Here is a 24,701-nt window from a genome sequence, read left to right on the forward strand (position 1 = left end):
AGACGCACCAAACTTCATGTGATACTTCAGGCCAACTCCCCCGACACATGCATGCAATCGGTTCTGACCTGCACTCGTCTTTTCCTTTCCACTCTTGTTAGCCTGTTTGCATTAGCATGTTAGCATGCAAGGCATAGCCTGTTAGTATTAGTATGTTAGCTTTCGCTTGTCAGTATGTTAGTATTAGCATGTTCGCATTAGCATGTTAGCATGCTAGCAGTTCGCATGTAAGGCATAGCATGTTAACATGTTAGTATTACCATGTTAGCATTCAAATGTGAGCATGTTAGCATTAGCATGTTAGCATTTGCACGTTAGCATGTTCGCACTAGCATGTTAGCATGATACCTGTTAGCATGAAACGCATAGCATGTTAGCATTACCATGTTAGCATGCTAACTTTTAGCATGTTAGCATTAGCATGTTAGCAGGTTTGCATTAGCATGTTAGCATGCTAACTGTTAGCATGCAAGGCATTGCATGTTAGGATGTTAGCATTAGTATGTTAGCATGTTCACATTAGCATGTTAGCATGCTAGCTTTTAGCATGTAAGCATTAGCAGGTATGCATGATAGCTGTTTCTGATACAGCTCAGCAAGCACACATTGCATTTTCTCATCGAAAATGCAGTCTAGTTCTTATTATTAAGTTTACTTTTGTATTTACTATTATAGCACACTCTTATTTTGGAGCCGCTACTCCTCCTACAGCTTTTGAAATAGCAACACATCCGCCTGAACCTGTGTCATTATTTCCAATCAAAACAATGACAGAAAAATGACAAGAACGAGAGAACAGGTGCATCAATCCAAACACTGTATACATGCACACTACACCAGTTCATGCTAACATGTAATTTTCGCACATACACACACACACACACCACATATAATGTTAGCATGCTGGCTGCGAGCATGTTAGCCATTTGCATGTTCCCATGCTAGCAGTTAGCATATAAGCCTTAGCATATAAGCCTTAGCATGTTAGCTGTTAGCATGATAACAGTAACCATGTTAGGTATAGTATGTTAGTGTGTTAACCGTAACATGTTAGCATGGTAGCTGTTAGCATGTTAGCCATTTCATATTCACATGCTAGCTGTTAGCAAATAGCATTAGCGTGGTAGCATGCTAACAGTTAACATGTTAGCCATTAGCTTGTTAGCATGCTAGCTATTAGCATATTAGCCTTAGAGTGTTAGCATTCTAACAGTTCACATGTTAGCTATTAGCATGTTAACATGCAGGCTGTTAACATGCTTATATATATATATATATATATATATATATATATATATATATATATAATAGCATTCTAACAGTTCACATGTTAGCTATTAGCATGTTAACATGCAGGCTGTTAGTATGTTAGCATGCTAGCTGTTAGCATGATCACATTAGCATGTTATCATGCTAACAAATAACATGTTGACCATGTATGTTAACATGTTAGCTTTAGCATGTTAGCATGCTTGCTGTTAGCATGTTAGCCATAACATGTTAGCATGCTAACTCTTAGTATGCTAGCTGTTTTTGCACACACACACCACATATACGCCATTAGCATGTTAGCATGCTGGCTGCGAGCATGTTATCTATTTGCTTTTTCACATGCTAGTAGTTAGCATATAGCCTTAGTATGTTAGCATGCTATCTGTTAGCATGCTCACAGTAAACACGGTAGCTTTTAGCATGCTAATAGTTAGCATGTTATTTATTGTATGTTAGTATGCTAACCTTAGCATGCTAGCATGCTAACTCTTAGCATGCTAGCTGTTAACATGTTAGCATGCTAGCAGTTGGAACATTAGCCTTAGAGTGTTAGCTTGCTAACAATTAATATGTTAGTCATTAGCATGTTAACATGCTTGCTGTTGACATGCCAGCAGTTAGGATGTTATGCTTAGTATGTTAGAATGCTAACTGTTCACATGCTAGCTGTTAGCATATTCACATGCTAGCTGTTAATATGCTAGCTGTTAGCATGCCAGCTGTTAACATGTTAGCATGTTAGCTGTTATTGTGTTAGCATGCTATCTGTTATTGTTTTAGCATGCTAGCTGTTACCATTTTAGCCATAATATTAGCATGCTAGCATGTTGGCCTTAGCATGCTATCATGATAGCTCTTCTGCTACAGCTCAGCAAGCACACTTTGCATTTTCTCTGCAGAAATGCAGTCTAGTTTATCTCTCATCCTATTTTAGCTTTTTTCTATTCTCTTACTAATTTTATTTATACTTGAATGTCCACTTATAATGTGTTTCTTCCTCTGTCCATTAACCCCAACACAATTTTTTTTTTCAGCACGACCGCAATGCGTGATGGTATACATTGGTTGGTTAGTGTCCATCGGTTGTACACAGTGCTTGTACACTACTTTTCATGGTGCACTGTGGGACACTATGAGTCCACTATATAGGGTATAATAAAGATTAGATTAGATAAAACTTTATTGATCCCTTTGGGAGGGTTCCCTCAGGGAAATTAAGATTCCAGCAGCATCATTACAGATAAACAGAGAAAAGAAATAGAGAAAACTTCTAGATAAATTATAATAAATTAAGTATTTACATATACAAATATAAAAGAATATGGGATAGGCTCCAGCTTGCCTGCGACCCTGTAGGACAGGATAAAGCGGCTAGAGATAATGAGATGAGATGAGATGAGATGAGATGAGATGAGATGAGATGAGATGAGATGAGATATGGGGAAGAGAGGAAGGGGGAAAGGGGGGGAGAAGTGGGGTTAGGGTAAGTGTGTGTGGGGGGGGGGGGAGCAGGAAAGATATTGCACTTTATATTACACATTATATTGCACATTATATTGCACATTGTCCGGTATTGCTTATTGTTAGGCTAGGCTACTGCTCCTTCCCATCTTCTGTCCTCCTGTCACCCCTCCTCCCCCCCAGAGAGGAGTTGTACAGTCTGATGGCGTGAGGGACAAAGGAGTTTTTGAGTCTGTTCGTCCTGCACGTGCAAAGGAGCATTCTGTCACTGAACAGGCTCCTCTGGTTGCTGATGACGGTGTGCAGAGGGTGACTGGCATTGTCCGTGATGTTCAATAGTTTGTCCATAGACCTTTTCTCTGCCACCGTCACCAGAGAGTCCAGCTTCATGCCGACCACAGAGCTGGCCCGCCTGATCAGTTTGTCCAGCCTGGAGGTGTCCCTCTTGGATGTGCTGCCCCCCCCCCAGCACACCACAGTGTAAAACAGGACACTGGTGACCACAGACTGATAGAACATCCACAGGAGTTTCCTGCATATGTTAAAGGACCGCAGCCTCCTAAGGAAGTATAGCCTGCTCTGTCCCTTCCTGTATAAGTGATTGGTGTTGCAAGTTCAGTCCAGCTTGCTGTCCAGCCACAGCCCGAGGTACTTGTAGGAATCCACAGCCTCCACCTCGACTCCCTCAATCAGAACTGGTTGTGACCTTGGTCTGGACCTCCCAAAGTCAATGACCAGCTCCTTGGTCTTCGAGGTGTTGAGCTGCAGATGGTTCCTGTTGCACCACACAGCAAAGTCCCTCACCAGGCTCCTATACTCCTCCTCTCTGTCGTCACTGATACACCCAACGATGGCTGTGTCATGGCACTTCTGAATGTGACACAGCTCCGAGTTGTAGCAGAAGTCCGCGGTGTACAGGGTGAAGAGAAGAGGGGCCAGCACCGTGCCCTGGGGTGCTCCAGTGCTGCTAATTACAGTGTCAGACGTGATGTCCTTCAGCCTGACGTACTGCGGCCTGTCAGTGAGGTAGCTGGAGATCCAGGTGACCAGGCAGGGGTCCACTTGCATCCTGTTCAGTTTGTCCTGAAGCAGTAGGGGCTGGATGGTGTTGAAGGCACTCGAGAAGTCCAAGAAGAGGATCCTCACTGTGCCATTTCCCTTATCCAGATGCGAGTGGGCTCGGTGTAGCAGGTAGAGGATGGCGTCTTCCACACCAACACCTGCCTGGTACGCAAACTGCAGACAGTCTAACTATACATTCGGATGGCATTACAAAATAGCATTACAAAACTATACAAACAGCATTACAAAACTATACATTCGGACAGCATTACAAAATGGCCACCACTTTCCCTACAACCTCCCACCTTCTCTCAAATTAAGAATTATAAAAAGACAAATCAATCAAACTTTATTACAAGAACAAGAAAAAAGTGTATAAATGGCCAAATCTCACTTGAGTATATGAAAGCCATGTTGTCTCACTTTGGCTTTTCTCTAGTTTTTATGCACTTCTGTAAATGAGGAAGACTAATCAGTGAAGCCTTTAAAAGCTGATTGCCATTGTTTATCCTGGTTAATTACAAGGGCTGTTATACTGTTATAATTGCATTACACATGTCTTAGATACATTTTTCTAAAAAATCTCCCTTGAATTTGGTGACAAGTTGGTAGATTTTTTTTTACGTAGAGATCAGTGGAAACCATAGTCGTGTCACTCATCACTGATACCCCAGACATCTACGTATTTTACGTAAATAGCAAGTCAAAAAGCTCAACTGTCTGCTTTGAATGCTATACTAGCGACACCTCGTGGGCCATTTATATATTGAGCATATTTCCAGGTTTTTTGTGGCCATGCTAATCATAATGCTCCCACGATGACGTCACACAATACATAACTATGAATGTTGAATACCCATAATGCACTTCGCCCTTTGTAGCACCATTTTGAACACAGGGAAACATTACAGTTTTAAAGCTGTTGTATGCAATCATAAACTCCGGGATTTTTGTCTATCAACCTCTCTATAAACAAGCAACACTGATTAATTCAAATCACAAATAAATTATAGGTCTATGTGATAAATTAATGTTATATGATAATTTCCGGATAAAAACTTAAAATCTTAAGCTTTGTCTTTTGACCTCATAAGGAATTTTATTTTTCGCAGTTTTTTTTTCAACTTTACTTCAAAGAAACATCTTAAAAGCATACAAGTCCTCCAAAGAAATACAATTTGATACTGAGCAGATTGGTCAAGAGGCATAGGACATAATAATAATAATAATAATAATAATAATAATAATAATAATAATAATAATAATAATAATAAAAGTAGAGGGTCACCATGAAAGCCATTCTACACTGTAAAACCCGATAAGGTCACTGAGCTCAAAAATTTTATTGAAACCGATTACGTAAAAATTTTTGAGGTAACTTAAATTTTTTAAGGTAAGATTTCTTAAAAATTACACTATAGTTACACTTAACTGTAATTTTTAAGAAATCTTACCTTAAAAAATTTAAGTTACTTACCTCAAAAATTTTTACGTAATCAGTTTCAATAATATTTTTGAGCTCAGTGACCTTATCGGGTTTTACAGTGTATTAGAAAGAAAATAAATAAAAGATAAAAGAGTAAGGCAGCTCTAATCCAGATTTCTGTCTGGGGTCAAATTAAATGATAAACATGACAAGCATTCGTAAAGATATATGGCATTCAAATTCAATTTCAATGAGTCTAAGCAAAGAGATAATTCTTTTAAGTAAATTGTGAAACATGAGAAAACTTTTAGGAATTTACATTTGTCTAAAAGTACTTGGCAAGTATTATTAAATTATTAAACAAAAATTCCAACCTTTTGTCTGTTTCTGTTCCTCATTAACAGAATGTGCAATCATTAAGGTCAGTACTGAACTGCAATCACAAAAATTCCCTGCATGGATAGATGTCATTCATTGTTTTCAAGTGAATTTATTTGGCTTTGGGTGGTATAGGGAATGTGATCATATATCTATATCTAATTCTCTTACAGGCCACAGAAGAGAATCCCTCCTTTGTATACTCCCTTTTTATGGCGGAAGGAAAACATTCTTTGAAAAGTAAGGATCTTAAAAACTTTTAATTACATTTCTTGGCTGAAAAGAGAGAGCCTTTGATAAATAATGGATACTATCGAGGTATTGTTAGTGTATAAAGCAAAGGGTGGCACGGTGGTGTAGTGGTTAGCACTGTCACCTCACAACAAGAAGGTTCTGGGTTTGAGCCCTTTCTGTGTGGAGTCTGAATCAGAATTAGAATGAGAATGCCTTTATTGTCATTCTACACAGTACAACAAAATTCAAGTGCTTCATCTGATAGCGATTAAAAAAACACATTTATAAACGAGACAGACATAAAATTTATAAGACATAAATCTAAAACCAATAATTAATATATATTAAGTGATAAGTTAAAAGTTATTGCACTTAATGTATGAGGTCATGTGTTTGCAGCTTTCACAGTTCTGATGGCCCAGGTAAAGAAACTGTTTTTGTCTGTTTGTTTTGCTTTTCAAGCTCCTGTAGCACCTCCCTGAGGGCAGGAGAGCAAAGAGTTTGTGACCAGGGTTAGAATTGTCCTTGATGATATTGCTGGCTTTGCTAAGGCACCATGAGTTGGAGATGGTTTCCAGAGAAGGCAGAGGACAGCCAATAATTTTTCTGCTGTTCTGATGACCTTCTGGAGGGCTCTTCTGTCTGCTGCTGAGCAGCCAGCATACCACACTGTGATGCAGTATGCCAGCAGTCTCTACAGTGGAGCGGTAGTGTGTCACTAGCAGATTCTCATTTAGTTTAGCTTTCCGTAGAAGCCTCAGGAAGTGCAGCCGTCGCTGGGATTTCTTAACCACCGCCTGAGTGTTTACCGACCAGGAAAGATCCTGTGAGATCGTTGTTCCCAGGAACTTGAAGATTGAGACCCTTTCCACTTCTACTCCACTTATGAGGAGTGGGGCAGGTTCATCTGTGTCTCCTGAAGTTGATAATCATCTCCTTGGTTTTGCTGGTGTTCAGTGCCAGGTTGTTGTTTGCACACCATACGGACAGCTCCTGGACCTTGTTCCTATACGCTGATTCATCACCTCCCGTGATGAGCCCAACCACTGTGGTGTCGATCACAAATTTGATGATGGTGTTTGAGGCATGGATGGGAGTGCAGTCGTAAGTGTACAAAGCGTTGAGGAGTGGGCTCAGAACACAGCCTTGTGGGGAGCCAGTGCTGAGTGTGATGGTGGAGGAGCTGTGGCGGCTGATTTTAACAGTCTGAGGGTAGTTGGTGAGAAAGTATTTTATCCACGCACAGGTGGATGGGGGGAAATCCATATTGTACAGCTTTTCCAGGGATGTAGTCTGTCAGGGATGATTGTGTTGAAAGCTGAGTTGTAATCAATAAAGAGCAACCTTACACAGGTGCCGGGATGTTCCAGGTGGCTCAGTGCAGTGTAGAGGGCTGTGTTGATGGCATCCTCAGTGGATCTGTTTGCTCTGTATGCAAACTGGTAAGGGTTGAAAGTTGGAGGGAGGCAGTCTTTGATGTGCTGTGGCACCAGTTTTTCAAAGCATTTCATTACCATTGATGTGAGAGCTATTGCTCTGTTGACAGGGAAAACAGTAGCTGATTTTAAGCAGGATGGGATAGCTTGTGACAGGAAAAGATTGAAAATCTTTGTAAGGACCCCTGAGAGCTGGTCAGCTCAAGCTTTGAGTACCTTGCTGAGTACTCTGTCTGGTCCAGCAGCTTTCTTTTGGTTCACCATCTTGAGCACACGTCTCACTTGGTGCACCTGGAGAGTGAGTGTAAGGGGTATGGTAGATGGTGGGGGCGGTGTGACTGAGTATGGCGATGTTGTCTCAAATTGGGAAAAGAAATTGTTGAGTTCTTCTGCCAGTGAGGGGTCAGCGCTAACAGTCACAAGTGAACTGCCCTTATAGTTGGGTGATCTACTGAAGTCCCTGCCACACCTGCCTTGGGCTGTTGTGTATCAGGTGGTCCTCTATTTTCCTCTTATAGTCCTCCTTGGTTGCTTTAATGTCTCTCCTTAGGTCAGCCCTTGCCACGCTGCAATTCAGCTAGCTGAGCGCCGCCAACTTCGGGGTCGCATGCTTGCATGCTCTCCCCATGTCTGCGTGGGTTTCCTCCGGGTGCTCCAGTTTCCCCCACAGTCCAAAGACATGTGGTTAGGTTAACATGGGGCAGCTATGGCCTGAAGGTTGGGCTGAGCATAGCTGCCCACTGCTCTGGGTATATGTGTGTGCTCATTGCTCACTTGTGTGTGTGTGCATGTGCGTGTTCACTGCTTCAGATGGGTTAAATGCAGAGGAGGAATTTCACTGTGCTTAAGTCTGTGCATGAGTGTACGTGTGATAAATAAAGGCTTCTTTTCTTGACCCCTTGATTGTACCAATAAGGGTTTGGGGAATCACTTTAATAACAGCACAATATTCCCTACTGGTGCAGGTTAGATTGTATTTACACCTGAACTCAGCATAGTTTAATATGTTACCTCTGTCATCCATTATATGTTGAATCGACTATGTCCCTTTTTCCATCCATACTTTCAAGTAAAATGACTTCTTCTTTATCAAGATGCATCTATTGTTCCAAATCGGTGTGTTGTGAGGGGAGAAATTATATTTAAAAATCAATTTCGAATAATAGAGGACTTGTTGGTGAAACTTAGAGAACTTGATTGGCAGTTTACTAATGTCAAAATCATTTTTAGCAAAGGTTATAAAGTTGTAACTTCGACCTTACTAACATGGCCTTCGGAAAGTCAAGTGATGTGTCACCGGAGGAAACTATCCCAAATACGTCACTTCCTCGTGCTGCGACGGAGCGGTCACGTGATGCGGGTTTAGGGCTCTTCTTCTCTGACAACTTTTTTGCCTAAAATTACCATTAATATGGCAGATATTGAACACTTCGTGGTTGATTGCGATGCGGTTTCACTTAAGGTGTGTTTGTGTGCCGTTGGCGCTGCTCCACAGACGGAAATTTGGCGTCGAAATGTTCTTTCTTTCTGGTCGAAAATCACGTGACCTCCACGCGATTCTTGCCGTTTGGTAAAGATGGCGGCGGCTGGTTAGAAAACAAGCGAAGCGAAGGGGCAACATCCTTCAAAACCGCCGCGACACTCGAGCTCCCTGGATAATCGTTGAGTAAGTGCGTTTTGGCAGCCTTTGGCTTCACGAACGTGGCGTATTTTTTTCGCAAATGTTTATTTTTTTCTATCTGCCTCTCGAAAAGCTGTCATTATGAACAACAAATTCTTATTTTCACCTCAACGTTACGGCTGCTTGGACGGGCAGCTCGACAACTTGCTGGGTGACAGAGCACGAGAGTGTTTTGCTAACCACTTAGCAATATTAGCATAACGTTACTTGAGGTTGCTGGTTAGTCAGAAGTCTGTGTATTTTTGGACTATAGTGCCTTTTTTCCATGTTAAATTGCTTTAACTGCGGTATTACACATCGGATTCGTCTTAAATCGTCGTTTGTCTTTTAAAGTTTGCGAGCAGGAGGTCGCCAGTGAAATGAACGTTAGCAAGCTAGCGCGTGAACTTCACAACTCGAGGCTTGGGTGCGTTCATTATAGTGCCGTTTAAGTCAAGCTGGGATTCCTGGTACCGTCATATTATTTAAAAAGACGACGAAGGAGGAACTACTGGCTATATTAAACATTACATATTCTATATCTGTTCTACACTGAACCGTGTTATTCAAGTGAATAGGACTTAAATAGCGCCAAAATGAAAGTGACTGGGCTAGCTAGCGTTTCTCCAGTGACTTGTTACTAGCACAGTTAGAATGTAGTACAACAACTAGCTAATTATTACTTTTGTCTAACGCTTGTCTAGAAGAATACCACAAAGCCTGTGTAAATGTAACTTGGAGAGTGATTTTGATAGTTGCGTTTCAAGCTATATTAAGCTTGTGTAGTTGTATTATTAATGCACACAAGCTTGTAGCCGGTTGCCGTGTGGCTTGGTGTGCCAAAAAGCAGAGTCAGACCAGGAAGTAGTTGCTAGCTGGATGAGTTTGGGGGGAAAACACGTGCAAAGGTGCATGGTATGCTGAAGCTGTATTGTTCCTGTAGGCATATTACTATAAACTTTGTGTTATAATAATGCATTACATCAAAAAGCGTTTTTTGTTGGAGCAGTAACACCGATCTTTCATTTGTCATAGCAACAAAGCCCATGTGTAATCGTTCGTACCTTGTGTTGTGGAACAGAATTTGTGCCATCCATAGTAACTAGCATTTTGTTTTGTCTTTCCAATACCTAACCTCGTGTCCAATCTGAAAGCTTTCCTGCCAATTGTATTTGAACTCGAGTTCAGCTCTTTTAAAGTGTGAAACCTAATGGTGATTTTGTGACACTTTTTCAGATGATGGATCCAGGACAAGACTTGCTCCTTGCAGCTCTTAGCGAAAGTGGAATCTGTCCAAATGACCTTTTTGACATTGATTCTCAGGACACTGTTCAGTCCCCTGCCTCTCAACAGGTGAATAAGTCCATTTTAGTGAAGATCTTGTGGTGTTTGGCAGTGTGTGTGTGGGGGGGGGTTGTAAGATATAGAGGTTGGTTTGCTTTTAACATTGTTGCCTGTGTTGGTAAATAACATGCCAAAATAAGGGTTTAATTTTCTTTTTATTGCTTTTATATCTCTCCACTTTCAGTCAGTTTCCAAGAATGTCCTTGACATTGGTCTTGGTAGTGAAGCAGCTGGAATTGTTGGAATTGAACCCGCTGTGCCACCCACACCTACAGTCACAATACGAGTAAGTCCTTGATTTTGCTTGAGGTTAATAATTTTTACCAGCCTTTACGATGACGCTTTGCTTATGTTTTATTCCCACAGTGTTACTAAATCACCCACACTTGTATTGTTTCCCCCTCTTAAAGCAGAAGCCTCAGCCCTCAACCACCACGTTTGTCTTAAATCAACTGAATCAACTGCCATCATTGGGAACCATTGTGGTCACAAAGCCCTCAATGGGGACCTCCTCCAGACAGACTATCACAGTAACCAAGGTGGTGCAGACGCCATCGTCAGCTCAACGAAGCTCGTCCTCATCCTCCACTACTGCCACCATGTGCAGTGTGGCCCCACCGAATCGAGAGCAGGTTAAGCTGAAGGACCTGCTCCGGACCAGCAGTGTGAAGACGAACAGCCTTGGTGAACTTATGAAGCTGAAGCCTCCACCTGATATTGCTCAGCCTGTTGCTACAGCTACAGGAACCAGTGAGTTTTTCTGTGCATGTGACATTTTGTTGTTGCTTGTCTAAGCCAATATTGCTTTCTTTATTACTGCTCAGATTTATCCAACACTAAGGAAAACATTTTCACCCAAAAATAGAATCGTAAATGACACATTAATTTGTTTGACTCCTTTGTTAGCTTAATTAAGCTAATTTAAAACTTCAAGTTAATTGTAATTGAGTCAAGAGTAATAAGCCATCTTGTAACTCTCCTGCTTACTGCTTGCAGTTAAGTCTGCCAAAAGAAAACACAGTAGATAGACTTGAATAATATTTTTTGGAGGAATGCAACAACAGAACCTCAGATCTCTTGGCTGAAGTGCTGGCTGACGACTTGCTGAAATGACAAACTGCACTACTTTGTTCGAAGAGGATGATAATCATAAACTGGCTTGCTTCCCTTACTCTAATATACTTAACAATATAGATGATCACATCTTATTACAATACATTAGCTACTACATTTTAGCCTTGTCAGTTTCCAGACAACCAAAACATGGGACTGTGCAGCACATTGTAGGGTTCAACGTTAAGTTTTTAATCCACTTGTCTGGTCAGACAAGCAGCAAGATTTTTCACTTGCCCTAACCATAACCCTTTTATTACCATGTATTTACTAGTTCAGTGAAAGGAAAGTAGTTAACAAAGTTTATTAAAAAGCAGATATAGTTCTGATCATTATGCTTTAATGATTTATAATTTTTCAATAAAACGCAAACTTTAACTGTAACAATAAACACAAACATTGCCCCATTATGGTGCATGTGGTGTTGTAATCCGTTACCTGATCTGCAATTTTAAGAGTCAGACTTAGTCAAATTTAAAGCTTCTGGAGGAAATGATGTTAAATCTTGATCAATCCAGTAGAACTTGAAGTATAAATTTACTTAAAGAAATGAAACCGAAAGAAAGCAAGTTGGACATAATCATGTTGTGAATGAAAACAAACTGCAAGTGAGTTTGGCACTGTTGTAAAATTCTCACAAAATATTATGCAACATTTGTAATTGTTAGTGTGTATTGTACAAATGAGTAATACAGTGAATGTCCGAACGAAATGAAGATTCACCACAGATGTTATTTTACTGAGGTATTTGAAAGTGTAGTAATCTATAATTATTAGATATTATGAAATGGTTTTCACATACGCACCTGCTGTACTTGGCTTCCCTGGAATTTTGTAAACAATAACATGACTGGATCACTGAGGGGATCGAATTAGTTTTTTTGTAACATTATTGATATAACTTTTTTTTTTTTTAATAATTACAGTAAAAATGGTGATTTTTCAACAAGTATTCAACTTGTCATGTTGGACAGGCATATGTGGATTTGACTTGTCTGAACCAAACATTTGGTTGTCCCAGACAGTTGGGCTGCTGTTAATGTCGAGCCCTGCACTGGTATTTTATAGACGACATTTATTAGAGTTACACTTAATATCTTAAAGATAATATACACATGGTTTTTCCTTTCCCAGTGGGCTGACTAATGAATTTATTACTCGTAATGTCCACATGAAGTCAGAATGAAAATATGAAGGGTTGTGTTGTGTGGTATTTTGATTCAGAGAGCAGCACAATCTCAGGAGTTACTGGTTTACATGAGGCTCATTGGGTGAAAAACAGCTATATCTGGAAACGTTCATACAGGTCTTCAATGTAACAAACTATATATAAAGTACTTCATGTACCATCCTCTCTTCAAAAGAATGATCTCAGTGATGGTTTGATTTCAAAACAAATGTCCGTCATGTACCACACATTGTCGCACATGTTCTTTTAAAAATTTATGTAAAGTTTTGAATAGTTTTTGTGCCAGAATTGTCTCACAAACTGCTGTATAAATTGTCCATATTGTACTATTTGAGGAATTCTTCTTGCCTGATGATTACGACAATACTGACCATGCTCTCCCATTTCAGAGATTATTTTGCTCTCCACAAAGTTGATGAATAAGCCAGGTATGCGTAAGGTGAAGGGTGAATGTTCACATTTAATTGTCATGCTTTCACAGCTATTGTGGGGATCACTCTTGGTGTATTTGTGTCCAGCCATGGAAAATATCTAGGCTCCTCTGTTGTCCTGTTTCAGCATCGCTGTTCTTTGATTCTTACAGTGGAGGTAAACAATGGTGTGAAGAAGGAGGTGTCGAGCAAAGATGTCGCTAGAATCTGGGCCAATGAAGAAATCAAAATGCGAAGCTTTTCACCTGTGAATGTAAGGGGTCCCCCTCCCCCTTCTTTTGCTGTATACACACTCCATGTGACTTGGACCTGTTCTTGGATTAATTTCTATGGTTTGTGTTTCGAAGTTACCTGGAATGAAGGAGGAGGAGGAGCCAGAGGAGGAAGAGGAGGAGGAGTTGGGACACGCAGAAACATATGCTGAATACATGCCAATGAAATGTACGTAAGAGCAGAGCATAAGAAAACAACTAAATGCACACTGTTGAATACTTGTACTGTTCACGCAGCATTAAATGAAAAACGTGTAGGCGACTCTGCTTTAGATTTCCTTCTGAGTGGGTTGTGTGTGTGGGGTACTGAGAGGTCGCAGTATCTTGTTTATCTTTTGGAAAGCCTTTATTAAAATTCTTTTTGTTCGCCCCTAGTGAAAATAGGAGAGCGACATCCTGATCCTGTGGTAGAGACCAGTTCCCTCTCAAGTGTCAACCCACCTAATGTGTGGTACAGGCTTTCCGTTCCAGAGGAGACGATCGACAGAGGCTGGCTATCTGCTCTTCAGCTTGAAGCCATTACATATGCTTGTCAGGTTTGTGTTCATAAGCTCATGGGTGAAATATTGAATCCAGAGGGTATCAAACTGAAATTCTGGCTGGGCCTGCTTTATTTTTGTGAGCCACTGAAGGGCCATAAACTAAGGCTATACACTTATTACCATATGATTTATCCATTCTCCGGCCTAACACTAAACTAGAATAGGACAATTCAAGGTAAAAGTAGGCCAAGCAAGTTATTTAATTGATGTGACCAACTTTTGTTCAGAATCTGGGTTAAGTCTTCTGTTAATTTGCATATTGTTAACCTCTAGTCTGAAAATAATATTTCAGAATAGATTAAATAAATTCTCCACTTAAATTACATAAATTTAAGCTGGGAAAGTAGGCTATACATTTTTCATCAAAGACAACGAATCCAGTACTCGTCTGAATCAGTCCCACTGGTTGACTAATAACAGGTTAGGTTGTGCCATGTTGCAGGTATGGTGTGAATTTTGGTATTACCGATCTAGTGTGAAAATGGTAGGTAGGTATGATGGATGGTTGAATATTATTTGTGTGGGCTGAGTGATATGAGGCAGACAGTTGTTCGGTGTGCATGCTCCGAGTTTGCCATGTAATTGAATCTGTACTGTTAAATACATTAATATGGCTTTATATTTGTTTTATAAGTACCATTTTATGTAGCAAGTAATGGTTATAGAAACATTTAATGTTTTATGTCATGACTTTACAGCAACATGAGACATTCCTTCCAAATGGAGACAGAGCAGCTTACCTGATCGGTGATGGTGCTGGTGTTGGAAAGGGAAGAACTATTGCTGGAATCATATATGAAAACTACCTTCTGGGCAGGAAAAGATCTCTCTGGTAATGCAACACCTCACTCATTTTTGGCCTCTGTAAAGGTTACTTTAGCATTTGACAGAGTCCGAGGCAGCACTCCATGTCCAAATGGATATTTTATTATGGGAGTGTTTTCTTATTGCTTTTATTTATATTTTTACTTCCCAGGTTTAGTGTATCGAACGACTTGAAGTATGATGCAGAAAGGGACTTGAGAGATATTGGTGCAAAGAACATCCAGGTCCATTCTTTAAACAAGGTACTGAGTGTTTGAATCATAACATTTTTTGCATTTGTCCAGATTCAATGTGAAACTTGAATGATTTTTTTTTTTTTCTTCTGTTGCCCCAGTTCAAATATGGAAAAATCTCCTCAAAACACAATGGAAGTGTGAAAAAAGGTGTGATCTTTGCTACATACTCATCCCTGATTGGAGAAAGCCAAACAGGTGGAAAGTATAAGACAAGATTCAAACAATTACTCCATTGGTGTGGGGATGATTTTGATGGTGTGGTATCCTTTCAGTACTAATGAGATTTTTCTGTTTTCAAGAAGAAAAACACAACTCTTGATGAATACGTCAGAGAGTAATGGTGATGATACACGGGGCAACTTTTTGGGCAATGTTGCCAAGCAAAGTTGCTGGCAACGGGCAACTAGGTGAGACACAGGGCAACTTTTCAGGGCAACAACAGTTAGCAACGGCAGTTTACAGTTAGCTAAAAAAAAAAAATCGATGTCTTAATTTTTTGCTGTGACCATTTAATCAAGCTGTCTGTTGTTTTTTAGAGCTTTGGTGAGGTAAAGTCCTCCATATAGAATATTAAAATAACAACTTACCGGCGTAAAAACAGATGAGGAGTCTCTCCATCTCTTCACTCCACTGAGCGGCCGCCATATTTGTTTGAAATTTCTGATCCGAACCTCACCGGAGGTCACATGACTCGATACTCGCGTTCTGATTGGCTTATCTCAAAAAGTTGCCAGAGATTATCAAAACCATTCAGAAAGAAGCAATGTTGCCCAATCTCAATAGAAAAGAGTCAAAACGCAATTGCCCAGCAACATTGCTCGGCAACATTGCCCAAAAAGTTGCCCCGTGTATCATCACCATAAGAACACAGTGTAATTGTCTGTTAATCATCTGCATCAGGGAGTTTTTAAATACTGTTCAGCTACTTCCCTTAACTGGGAATTTCAGATAATCTTTGATGAATGTCACAAAGCCAAAAATGTTTGCCCAATTGGGTCATCAAAGCCTACAAAGACTGGACTGGCTGTTCTCGAGCTGCAGAACAAACTGCCAAAAGCACGTGTTGTCTATGCCAGTGCTACAGGTTTGTGCCCAAAGAAATCTATGTATTTAAACTTAAATGTGTATTTGGCTTCTTTCTCATTTATTGTTTTGTGTAGGAGCCTCTGAGCCTCGGAACATGGCTTACATGAATCGTCTTGGGATCTGGGGGGAAGGAACGCCTTTCAAAGAATTTTCTAATTTTATTCAAGCTGTTGAAAGGAGGTTAGTTCTTTCACACTGGATAATGTGTCTTTCTGAACATTCAATGTGTTTGCTTTTTATTTATCTTTTAATATATTCCCTTTGTGTTGGTTTATTTTAGAGGTGTTGGTGCCATGGAGATTGTTGCCATGGATATGAAATTGAGAGGAATGTACATTGCTCGACAGCTGAGCTTTCAGGGTGTGACATTTAAGATTGAAGAAGTCCCTCTGACACAAAACTACATCAAAATGTATAACAAGTCAGTCCGTCTGGTATGTGTGCCAAAGTATTTGACCTTGGATCTTAAAATGTTGCTACATAAAGAAGGGGACGTCTTTGTACTTTTTGATTTCTATTTGAGTGACATTTTTCAGTCCCTGTAATATTATTTCAGTGGGTGAGCGCGCGGGAGAAATTCCAACAAGCAGCTAATTTGATGGATGCCGAACAGCGCATGAAAAAGTCAATGTGGGGACAGTTCTGGTCTGCACATCAGAGATTCTTTAAGTACCTGTGTATCGCCTCAAAGGTGCGCCGAGTGGTGCAGCTTGCCCGAGAGGAAGTTAAGAATGGAAAGGTGAGGTTTCTTTCTCCCCCCCCCCCCGAATGAAAAACAAGTCATTTTATTCAGGTTACCAAATTAGTGTGGTGGGTCTCTCTCTTCAGTGTGTGGTCATTGGCCTGCAGTCAACGGGTGAAGCTCGAACCCTTGAGGCTTTGGAGGAAGGTGGAGGCGAGCTCAATGACTTTGTCTCTACTGCAAAGTGAGTCTTTTGATCTTTTAATATATTCACCTAAAGCCAGATTCGGAAAAAGGAAGATTACTTGCCACTTCCTCTTGCCATTTCTACTTGGGGGGATATTTATTACGACAGTTGGAAAACTCTTGTGTCTAGGGAATGGCCATGTTCTGCTTTGTTTTGCAAGCTAGAATGCCTTGTGTTGAATTAAGACATTACACAAATTAAAAATATTAAATTGTGTCACATGGGCCGTGGCAGAAGGTGGCGTTGCTGACTCATAGAACCAGGGTCATCTGTAGGAGAGGATTCACTGTGTAACCCTGACAAGAATAAAACTCTTACTGAAGAGGAATGAATGAAAAATTGCATCCCTATATAGACTTCTGTGGTACTTTCAGCATAGAAAATGTTAACCTTTTATTTTGAGACATGTTTGTAGTGGTGCACATGAACTGATTTACCAGTTGTAGGTACACTTGGAGCATAGCATTTTGAACCACCTTTGTCCATCAGGATGGTACGAAAATTTTGTACCATACAGAAATGATTGCATAGCACAACTATGGCAAATTGGACCGTGGTGTTTGTGTAATGAGCAGTGATTCAAGGACTGTGAGCGCTAATAATTAAGCATTTGCGGAACATTTCAGTGATGCATGAATGACACTGGGCATTGTTGACGTGCTTCAGCTTGACATGTTCATTCAAGTATGGATAAACTATAGCTTATAGAATGAGCTCTGTCAGTAGTGATGTTTCGGTTAAAATGTATGCCATGATGGTCAGATGTCCTTCAGTGAGTATTGACTTCTGTATTGTGTGCCTGGAAATGTTCCATTGGCTTTCTGAACAAACAGATGAGTGCGAAAGCTTATTTTATGCAGTCATTATATAATTAATACAAGTGCAAGTCCAACCTGCAGTTCAGCCCTTGTCCATTTAATGTTACTTCTGTGGTGAAGGATCTTTACTGTTGATGACCAGACATATTTACAGGTATGTGTAGACCTGGGTACCAATAAAGTATAAAATGTTTTTGACACTTATTATGGACGTGAAAGGAAACTATCAAATAACGAATTTGTAAAAGTGGCCACATGGTACACTTTGAACAATATGGCTGGTGATGCAGAAATGCAGAACACATTGTACACTTAAACTTTCCCCACTCACATCCAGCCATGGGGACTGATCATGTGATCTGTGCAGTTTGGTTGAGTCATCAGTGTGTTGCCTCTGATGGGTGTGAAAGGGGTACTAGTTGTTTACTAGAAACTTTCCAGCACCGAGTTGGTGTGACTAATTGTTAAAAATTAACAGGTTCTCCTTTATTTTAATCAGCCATGGACCAGCCTTTTTATTTTCTATTGACTCCATGACAGATTTCATAAATTATATGGGGGGTTATATTGGGGTAAAATTATAAGTTTTAAACTTTCAGGAATCCCATTTGATCCCAGTGGTGGTGATGAGATTTGTTTTAATCTGAAGGGGTGTCCTGCAGTCCCTGGTAGAGAAGCACTTCCCTGCCCCAGACAGACAGAAGCTCTTCAGCTTGCTGGGTATTGATCTGTCTGCAAAGAAAACACCTTCACCAGCAGAAACTAAGGAGGAGCAGAAGGGCAAGAAGAGGAAAGGTACAGATCTGAAATTCCCCATCAACCTCAATCACAACAAACTTGACATTTCCTTACCTCATTACTCACACCAAGTGATAATTTAAGTGGAAATACATTTGAAATGCTGTTTCACTTTCCGTATGACACAGAAAAAAAAAACACCGACCACACTCCCCCCCCCCCCCCCCCCTTAATTTATTTATTTTGTTTCTCTCTCCCCAATGTACCTTCAGGTGCAGAAGTTAAAAAAGGAGCAAAGAAATCCCGTAAATCTGGAGGGCTTTCAGGCAGCAGTTCAGATGAGAGCAATTCCGAAGACTCCGACAAAGACGAGGACACTGATGACAGCTTTGACTCAGTCAGCTCAGGAGATGATGACGAAGATGACTTCAACCCCTTCAAGGACGATTCCAGTGAAGATGAAGAAGACGGTAAGCACCTGCATGCAGATTCTCTTCTCATGGTTTTAACAAGAACGGTGACTATATATTTTAATGTGTGTGTAATATATTTTTCTTTTAGATCCTTGGCTAATCCGTAAAGACTCTAAAAAGAGTAAGGAAAAGAAGAACAAGAAGAAGAAAAAGACCATAGATCCAGATTCCATTCAAAGTGCCTTGTTAGCCTCTGGGCTTGGTTCGACTAGACCTGCTTTCACAACACCTATTGTAAAATCTACGTCCAACAACACTGTTGCTCCTGGTGGGTGGTTTAGACGTGTTTTTAAAATGCAGCTTGTTTATTTTCTATATTGTATTTTTAGAAGGTCTGTATGAATGCAAAATCATTTTCAACCCCATGTCTACCACACTTGTAGCATGATTTACCATGAACAATTTTGTCACTTTTTTCCATGTACTGAGAAAAGAATTCAAAGTTTGTTTACTTGAATCTGAGAAGGTACTTGACATTTCAAAATATTCTTTTTCCAACATTGTTTTCCAAGTAAAGAAAATAATCTGTCTGTGGTGTAGGTATGATTTGTACATGGAAAATTCTTGAGAATGTACAAGTAACTGGTTTTACTTTATGAAAATGTGTTGAAATTATCTGTAGTAATTGCTTATACATTCCTGCCATCATGCATAAAGGGTTGTGGGGTTTTTTGTTTTTTTCCTCCTTTTCCCCTCAAGGCTTGCATTTGATCTGATGTTTTATTCCAGCTAAAAGTGAGCCTGAAGAAAGTAGCTGTGTGACCAGTAATGATGCCGTGGAGGATGCCCAGCAGATGAAAAGGGAGCTGCTGGAGCAGCTAGAGAAACTGGCTGAGGATCTGCCACCAAACACACTGGATGAGCTTATTGATGAGTTGGGAGGGCCTGAAAATGTGGCAGAGGTATTTTTTTCACTTAGTCGCTATACTGAAGATTAAAAAAATCAATTTTTACTTCAGTTTTCTCAGCGTTTGGTGTTGAAGTGGCATTTTTATTCTTGTATTAGTCAATGTAATTTGCACAACCCGTGTGTTTTTAGATGACCGGACGCAAAGGAAGAGTAGTCAGCAATGACGATGGCAGCATCTCGTACGAATCAAGATCAGAACTGGATGTTCCTGTAGAAATTCTGAACCTTACAGAGAAACAGAGGTTCATGGATGGAGAGAAGGTGTGTTGAACTATTTTTCTCTTTCATACTGTAACTAGAAATATGAATGGGATCTAAAGTTGCTTTTATTTTTAGAACATTGCTATAATTTCTGAGGCGGCCAGCTCTGGTATTTCACTTCAAGCAGACCGTAGAGTGAAGAACCAGAGGAGAAGGGTGCACATGACTTTAGAGCTGCCATGGAGTGCAGACCGGGCTATTCAGCAGTTCGGTCAGTACTTTGCAATCTGCTTTGTTTTAGAAGATAAATTAAAAATGCACCAATTTTTGTTGTTAAAATCTATAGCTCTTTAATTGCTGTGGAGAAGATTTAAAATTTTATTCCTTTACCTGTACTTTACAGGTAGAACACACCGGTCTAACCAGGTCACTGCTCCCGAGTATGTATTCCTGATATCTGAACTTGCCGGAGAACAAAGATTTGCCTCCATTGTTGCCAAAAGACTAGAGAGCTTGGTAGGTACCCCTCTTTTTATCCCCCACTGGCCGAAAGTCCTGAAGGGGGGTTGTCGTGGTGATGTCTGCCTGTCCGTCCCGGGAAGGGTACTCGCTTTCTGAAAATAATCTCCTCTCTCAATTTTTGGAGGAATTTCACCAAACTTGACAGGATTCTTTGTTATATGTTGGTAATACGGATATTGCAATTTCGTTCAATTCAGTTGCATTTTACCAGAGTTCTGGCATAGTTGCTGGGGGGATATTGCGCTCTCGGAGCATTCTTGGAGGTCGGGGTTTAAGTTTAGCAAATGATTCATTAAAACTATCTGCAATTTCACAGGGAGCTCTCACGCATGGAGACCGAAGAGCCACAGAGACGAGGGACCTCAGTCGATTCAACTTTGACAACAAAGTAAGAGATTATTTACCTTTTAAAAAAAAATTTTTCAATAAAGTTCTACCCTGGTCTGACCCATTTTGTTTTATAGTATGGCAGAAATGCACTTGAGATTGTTATGAAGTCCATTGTCAATTTGGATGCTCCTTTGGTCTCTCCACCGTCTTATTTCGAAGGGGATTTCTTTAAAGGTAAATAACTTTTGTATGCCAGTAGATAGTGTTAAGTAATTAGAAAAGGAAAAAACTGAACTGCTAAGTAAAGATGGGTGGAACTGAATTCATTTGGATGTCCACAGAAATTCGCAATGGTTTGATTGGTGTGGGGCTGATTAATGTGGAAGATAGGTCTGGTGTTCTCTCACTGGATAAGGGTAAGTTTTAGTGATTTTAGATTTTTTAATCCAACACTGTATACACTGTACTGCAAGTAAAACTGTTTTTCTTTATTTTTAAAGACTACAACAACATTGGAAAATTCTTAAACCGGATCCTCGGCATGGAGGTCCAGCAGCAGAACGCCCTCTTCCAGTATTTCTCTGACACTTTGAATGCTGTTGTTCAAAATGCTAAAAAGAATGGCAGATATGACATGGGAATTCTGGGTAAGAGAAAACAAGTTCCAAAAGCCTCCAATGTTTTGAGGAGGAGTTTGATTTCACAATATTCTAAGGCTTTGTCTGAAACCCTCCTTTGCAGATTTGGGCTCTGGGGATGAGAAGGTTAAAAAGATGGATGCGAAAAAGTTCTTGACACCAGGTTACTCCACATCGGGCCATGTTGAACTTTATACAGTAAGTACACACAGATTGTAAACATACTTTTAGAAGACTCACAAATTCACTGTTTAGAAAATCAGAACTGAGCCCTTGTGTAGCTCTGTACATCATAGCCATTTTGCAGCTTGCCTTCTGTTAGAAGCTGATGTAGAATTACACTGGCTGATCACCTGCTATAATAAGAGTAACAAAAGGTTTTGTTCATCAGGTTAGTGTGGAGAGGGGTATGTCATGGGAGGACGCTACCCATATCTGGGCAGAACAGAGCGGACCAGACGACGGCTTCTACGTGCAGGTAAGAGCAAGTGAATCTTGCTTTGTAACAGTGACATTCACTCCTTCCTTGCTTCCTGATGCTTAAACTAGTTCTTGTCCATTGGGTTGCATTGACATAATTAGGTACGGAATAACAAGAAAATAGCCATAATGGTCAAGGAAGTCAACACCAAAAAGAGGCTCTTCATGGTGTACAGACCAAATACAGGAAAACAGCTCAAACTGGAGACATACGCAGATATAAGAAAGCGATGCAAAAAGGTAATTTCTCCTGCCAATTCATGTATCAAAACATTTAGTAAACAGTCTTTGGCTTCAACACAAGATAGATTGGCATGCTCTTCAGTGTATTTTATTTTATTTTTTCCCCCTCTACCTTTTTAAATAGGTTCTTTCAGACGAGGCAAAGCAGTGCTGGATTGATCAGTACAAGTCTTCAGCGGATGTTTGCTCGCATGCCTATTGGTGAGTGTCCTTTTTATGGTTTACCATCAAGGGGTGGTTTTTTTTTTTTTTTTTAAATGCAATAAGTGAATTAACAATATCTGATTCTTACACAGGCGTGGGAACTGTAAGAAGGTATCGGTGGGGCTGCAGTGTGAGATAGGGTTGCGTTGCCGGACATACTTTGTCCTATGTGGCTCTGTCCTCAGCGTGTGGACCAAAGTTGAGGGTGTCTTGGCCTCTGTCAGCGGAAGCAACATGAAGATGCAGATTGTCCGTTTAAGAACTGAGGATGGACAACGTATAGTAGGTGAGTAAGATGGATTTTTATTTTTTTAAAATCCTGACTTCCTTGCATATCCCATGAGTAGATGCAGAATTTATTTTTTGCGCCACCCAGGTCTGATCATTCCAGCAAACTGCGTGGCTCCCCTCACCAACATCCTATCCTCGTCAGACCAATCGCAGCAGCTGGCTGTACAACAGCAGCAGATGTGGCAGCAGCTGCATCCACAGAGCCTCAGCCACTCGTTCAATACATAGCAAAACCCAGTGGGCCAACAGCAGACACGGGACCCCAACAGTGCATCATGAGCCTTCCTCCCTGCCACCATGCTATGAGGAAGCTTGCCCTTGTGTGGATAGAGGCTTGCTGGACTACTGACTCAAAAGCTCTAAAGCCTCCCATGTTGAAGTAGTGTGAAGATGTGTTGGGAGAATACAATATTGTTCAGGCTTTATTATCCCCCCTTTCCCCCTTCTCTGCTGGTGTTCAACCCTTTTTATTCTTTAAACCTGCAAAGTCACTCTCATGTTTGATACAGGTCATGCTCAGGGGTTCAGTGTCACAGCAGTTCTTTTCCGGGCCTCGAGAAACAAAGCATGGTTTGCCCTGGATTTGGACCCCATACTGTTTAGCTATTGACTGACTGACTGTCTATTCCATCATTTTTGCACTGATGTACAGCTTGGCTAAAGATTAAATGTAGACTCCTTCCCCCCCAAAATGTAATTGATCAGCTAAGTTTGTTGACTGTTTTGCTTTAGCTTTGTCCTGGAGTTATGAGCCTAATATAGACAAGCTGTGGAAATATGGGTGATCCAGAAAAGATGCTCAGCAGAGCTCTAGTGCAAACCAGCTAGCCGTCTTAGCTGATGAGTTACATGTGGGTAAAATTGTGTCTGTATTTTCTTGGCCAAACTATTTCTTTAAGGCTTTAAGAACATCCCAGTGTGCACTAATATCCTATTTGTGTCCAAAGAAATAAGGTTTCTGAGGTTCCACTATAACTTGTATGAAGAATACTCCTTTCCACATGTATTTTAGTTCATAACAGGATGTAGCTGTCCAAGTTCAAGGATTACATTGTAAACCTGCTAGTACATCATTCAGTTTTTTTTTTTTAATAAAAGACCACAACTGCACAATGATTGACTGCATGGTAGGATCCTAGGGGATCTACCTTCCCCCTCTGACATTCTGTAGCATGCTTGATGCTACCAACTACAAATCTTTTTTGAAGAGATTTGTTGAATGTCATGGTGCAAAGATGGTGGAATACTCCTGTGAAGATCATTATCTTGATCAAGTAATGCTCTCCTAGGGAAAGCTCTGGCTCTTCAATGGGTAATACATGTATAATAATACCTACCCCTTAAGACTTGTCTAGGCTCATCAGGAACTGATGCTGCATGGTTGAATGCATACCTAGCTTCTTTATTTTGTCTATTTATCAAAGAAGTCAATGTCTTGAGAGGGTCAGTTTATTTTTCTCCTTTGCTCCGTTTTTGTATATTTGAGAACAAGGTTGTTGTATGAACATTGTTTATAAACTGGAATCTGCTCATTGGAAAGCCACATGGATATTGGCCAGCTTTTAATTAGCACATTTCCTGCTTCTTGCTTTTAATATTTGATGTCACATGGAACATGATTAAATGTGCAAAGGTGGAAGGAGTGTAATGCCTTGTCCCACCACCTCATCATTCAATGTAAATGTTCATCAGGTGTGAAAATGCTAGGTTTCTCCAATGTTTGTGTATAGTTGCATATCTGAAGTTATGTTCTGCTCATGGTATAGAATAGATGTGGGCACACTTTAGGGACAATGTCATTTCAGCCTTGCACGAGTTGCACTACTGATGGATGGATCACATGTACATAAAAAAAAAAAACAACCCTATGAACATTGAGCTGAGTGCAAGATCTCTACCTCTTGCATATGACCAATAAATCTTGTGGTTAACCTTGAAGTGAGGTGATTTTTTTTTT

At 40.4% G+C, this 24,701-nt stretch overlaps 1 protein-coding gene across 4 annotated transcripts; it reads left to right on the top strand.

Annotated features, from left to right (window-relative positions):
- Positions 1 to 8,608: 8,608 nt before the first annotated feature.
- Positions 8,609 to 24,682, top strand: sbno1 (strawberry notch homolog 1 (Drosophila)). Of its 4 annotated transcripts, none has more exons than XM_060909158.1 (33): positions 8,609 to 8,731; positions 10,166 to 10,282; positions 10,458 to 10,559; positions 10,684 to 11,023; positions 12,965 to 13,003; positions 13,159 to 13,259; positions 13,354 to 13,447; positions 13,654 to 13,814; positions 14,519 to 14,652; positions 14,797 to 14,887; positions 14,980 to 15,141; positions 15,830 to 15,965; positions 16,042 to 16,147; positions 16,248 to 16,401; positions 16,524 to 16,706; positions 16,796 to 16,893; positions 18,364 to 18,509; positions 18,725 to 18,922; positions 19,014 to 19,193; positions 19,655 to 19,827; positions 19,965 to 20,096; positions 20,172 to 20,307; positions 20,440 to 20,552; positions 20,875 to 20,946; positions 21,023 to 21,122; positions 21,230 to 21,304; positions 21,389 to 21,535; positions 21,630 to 21,724; positions 21,918 to 22,004; positions 22,109 to 22,246; positions 22,374 to 22,450; positions 22,546 to 22,739; positions 22,830 to 24,682. In XM_060909158.1, the coding sequence occupies exons 1-33, from the start codon at positions 8,681 to 8,683 to the stop codon at positions 22,970 to 22,972; spliced, it is 4,275 nt and encodes a 1,424-aa protein (XP_060765141.1). In that variant the 5' UTR covers positions 8,609 to 8,680; the 3' UTR covers positions 22,973 to 24,682. The 4 variants fall into 4 exon arrangements, with proteins under 4 accessions (XP_060765141.1, XP_060765142.1, XP_060765143.1 ...); XM_060909159.1 differs by having other exon boundaries at positions 10,687 to 11,023; XM_060909161.1 differs by having other exon boundaries at positions 8,638 to 8,935.
- Positions 24,683 to 24,701: the final 19 nt, after the last annotated feature.

The sequence above is a fragment of the Neoarius graeffei genome, chromosome 25 (assembly GCF_027579695.1).
Source record: "Neoarius graeffei isolate fNeoGra1 chromosome 25, fNeoGra1.pri, whole genome shotgun sequence".
Classification (NCBI taxonomy): Eukaryota; Metazoa; Chordata; class Actinopteri; order Siluriformes; family Ariidae; genus Neoarius; species Neoarius graeffei.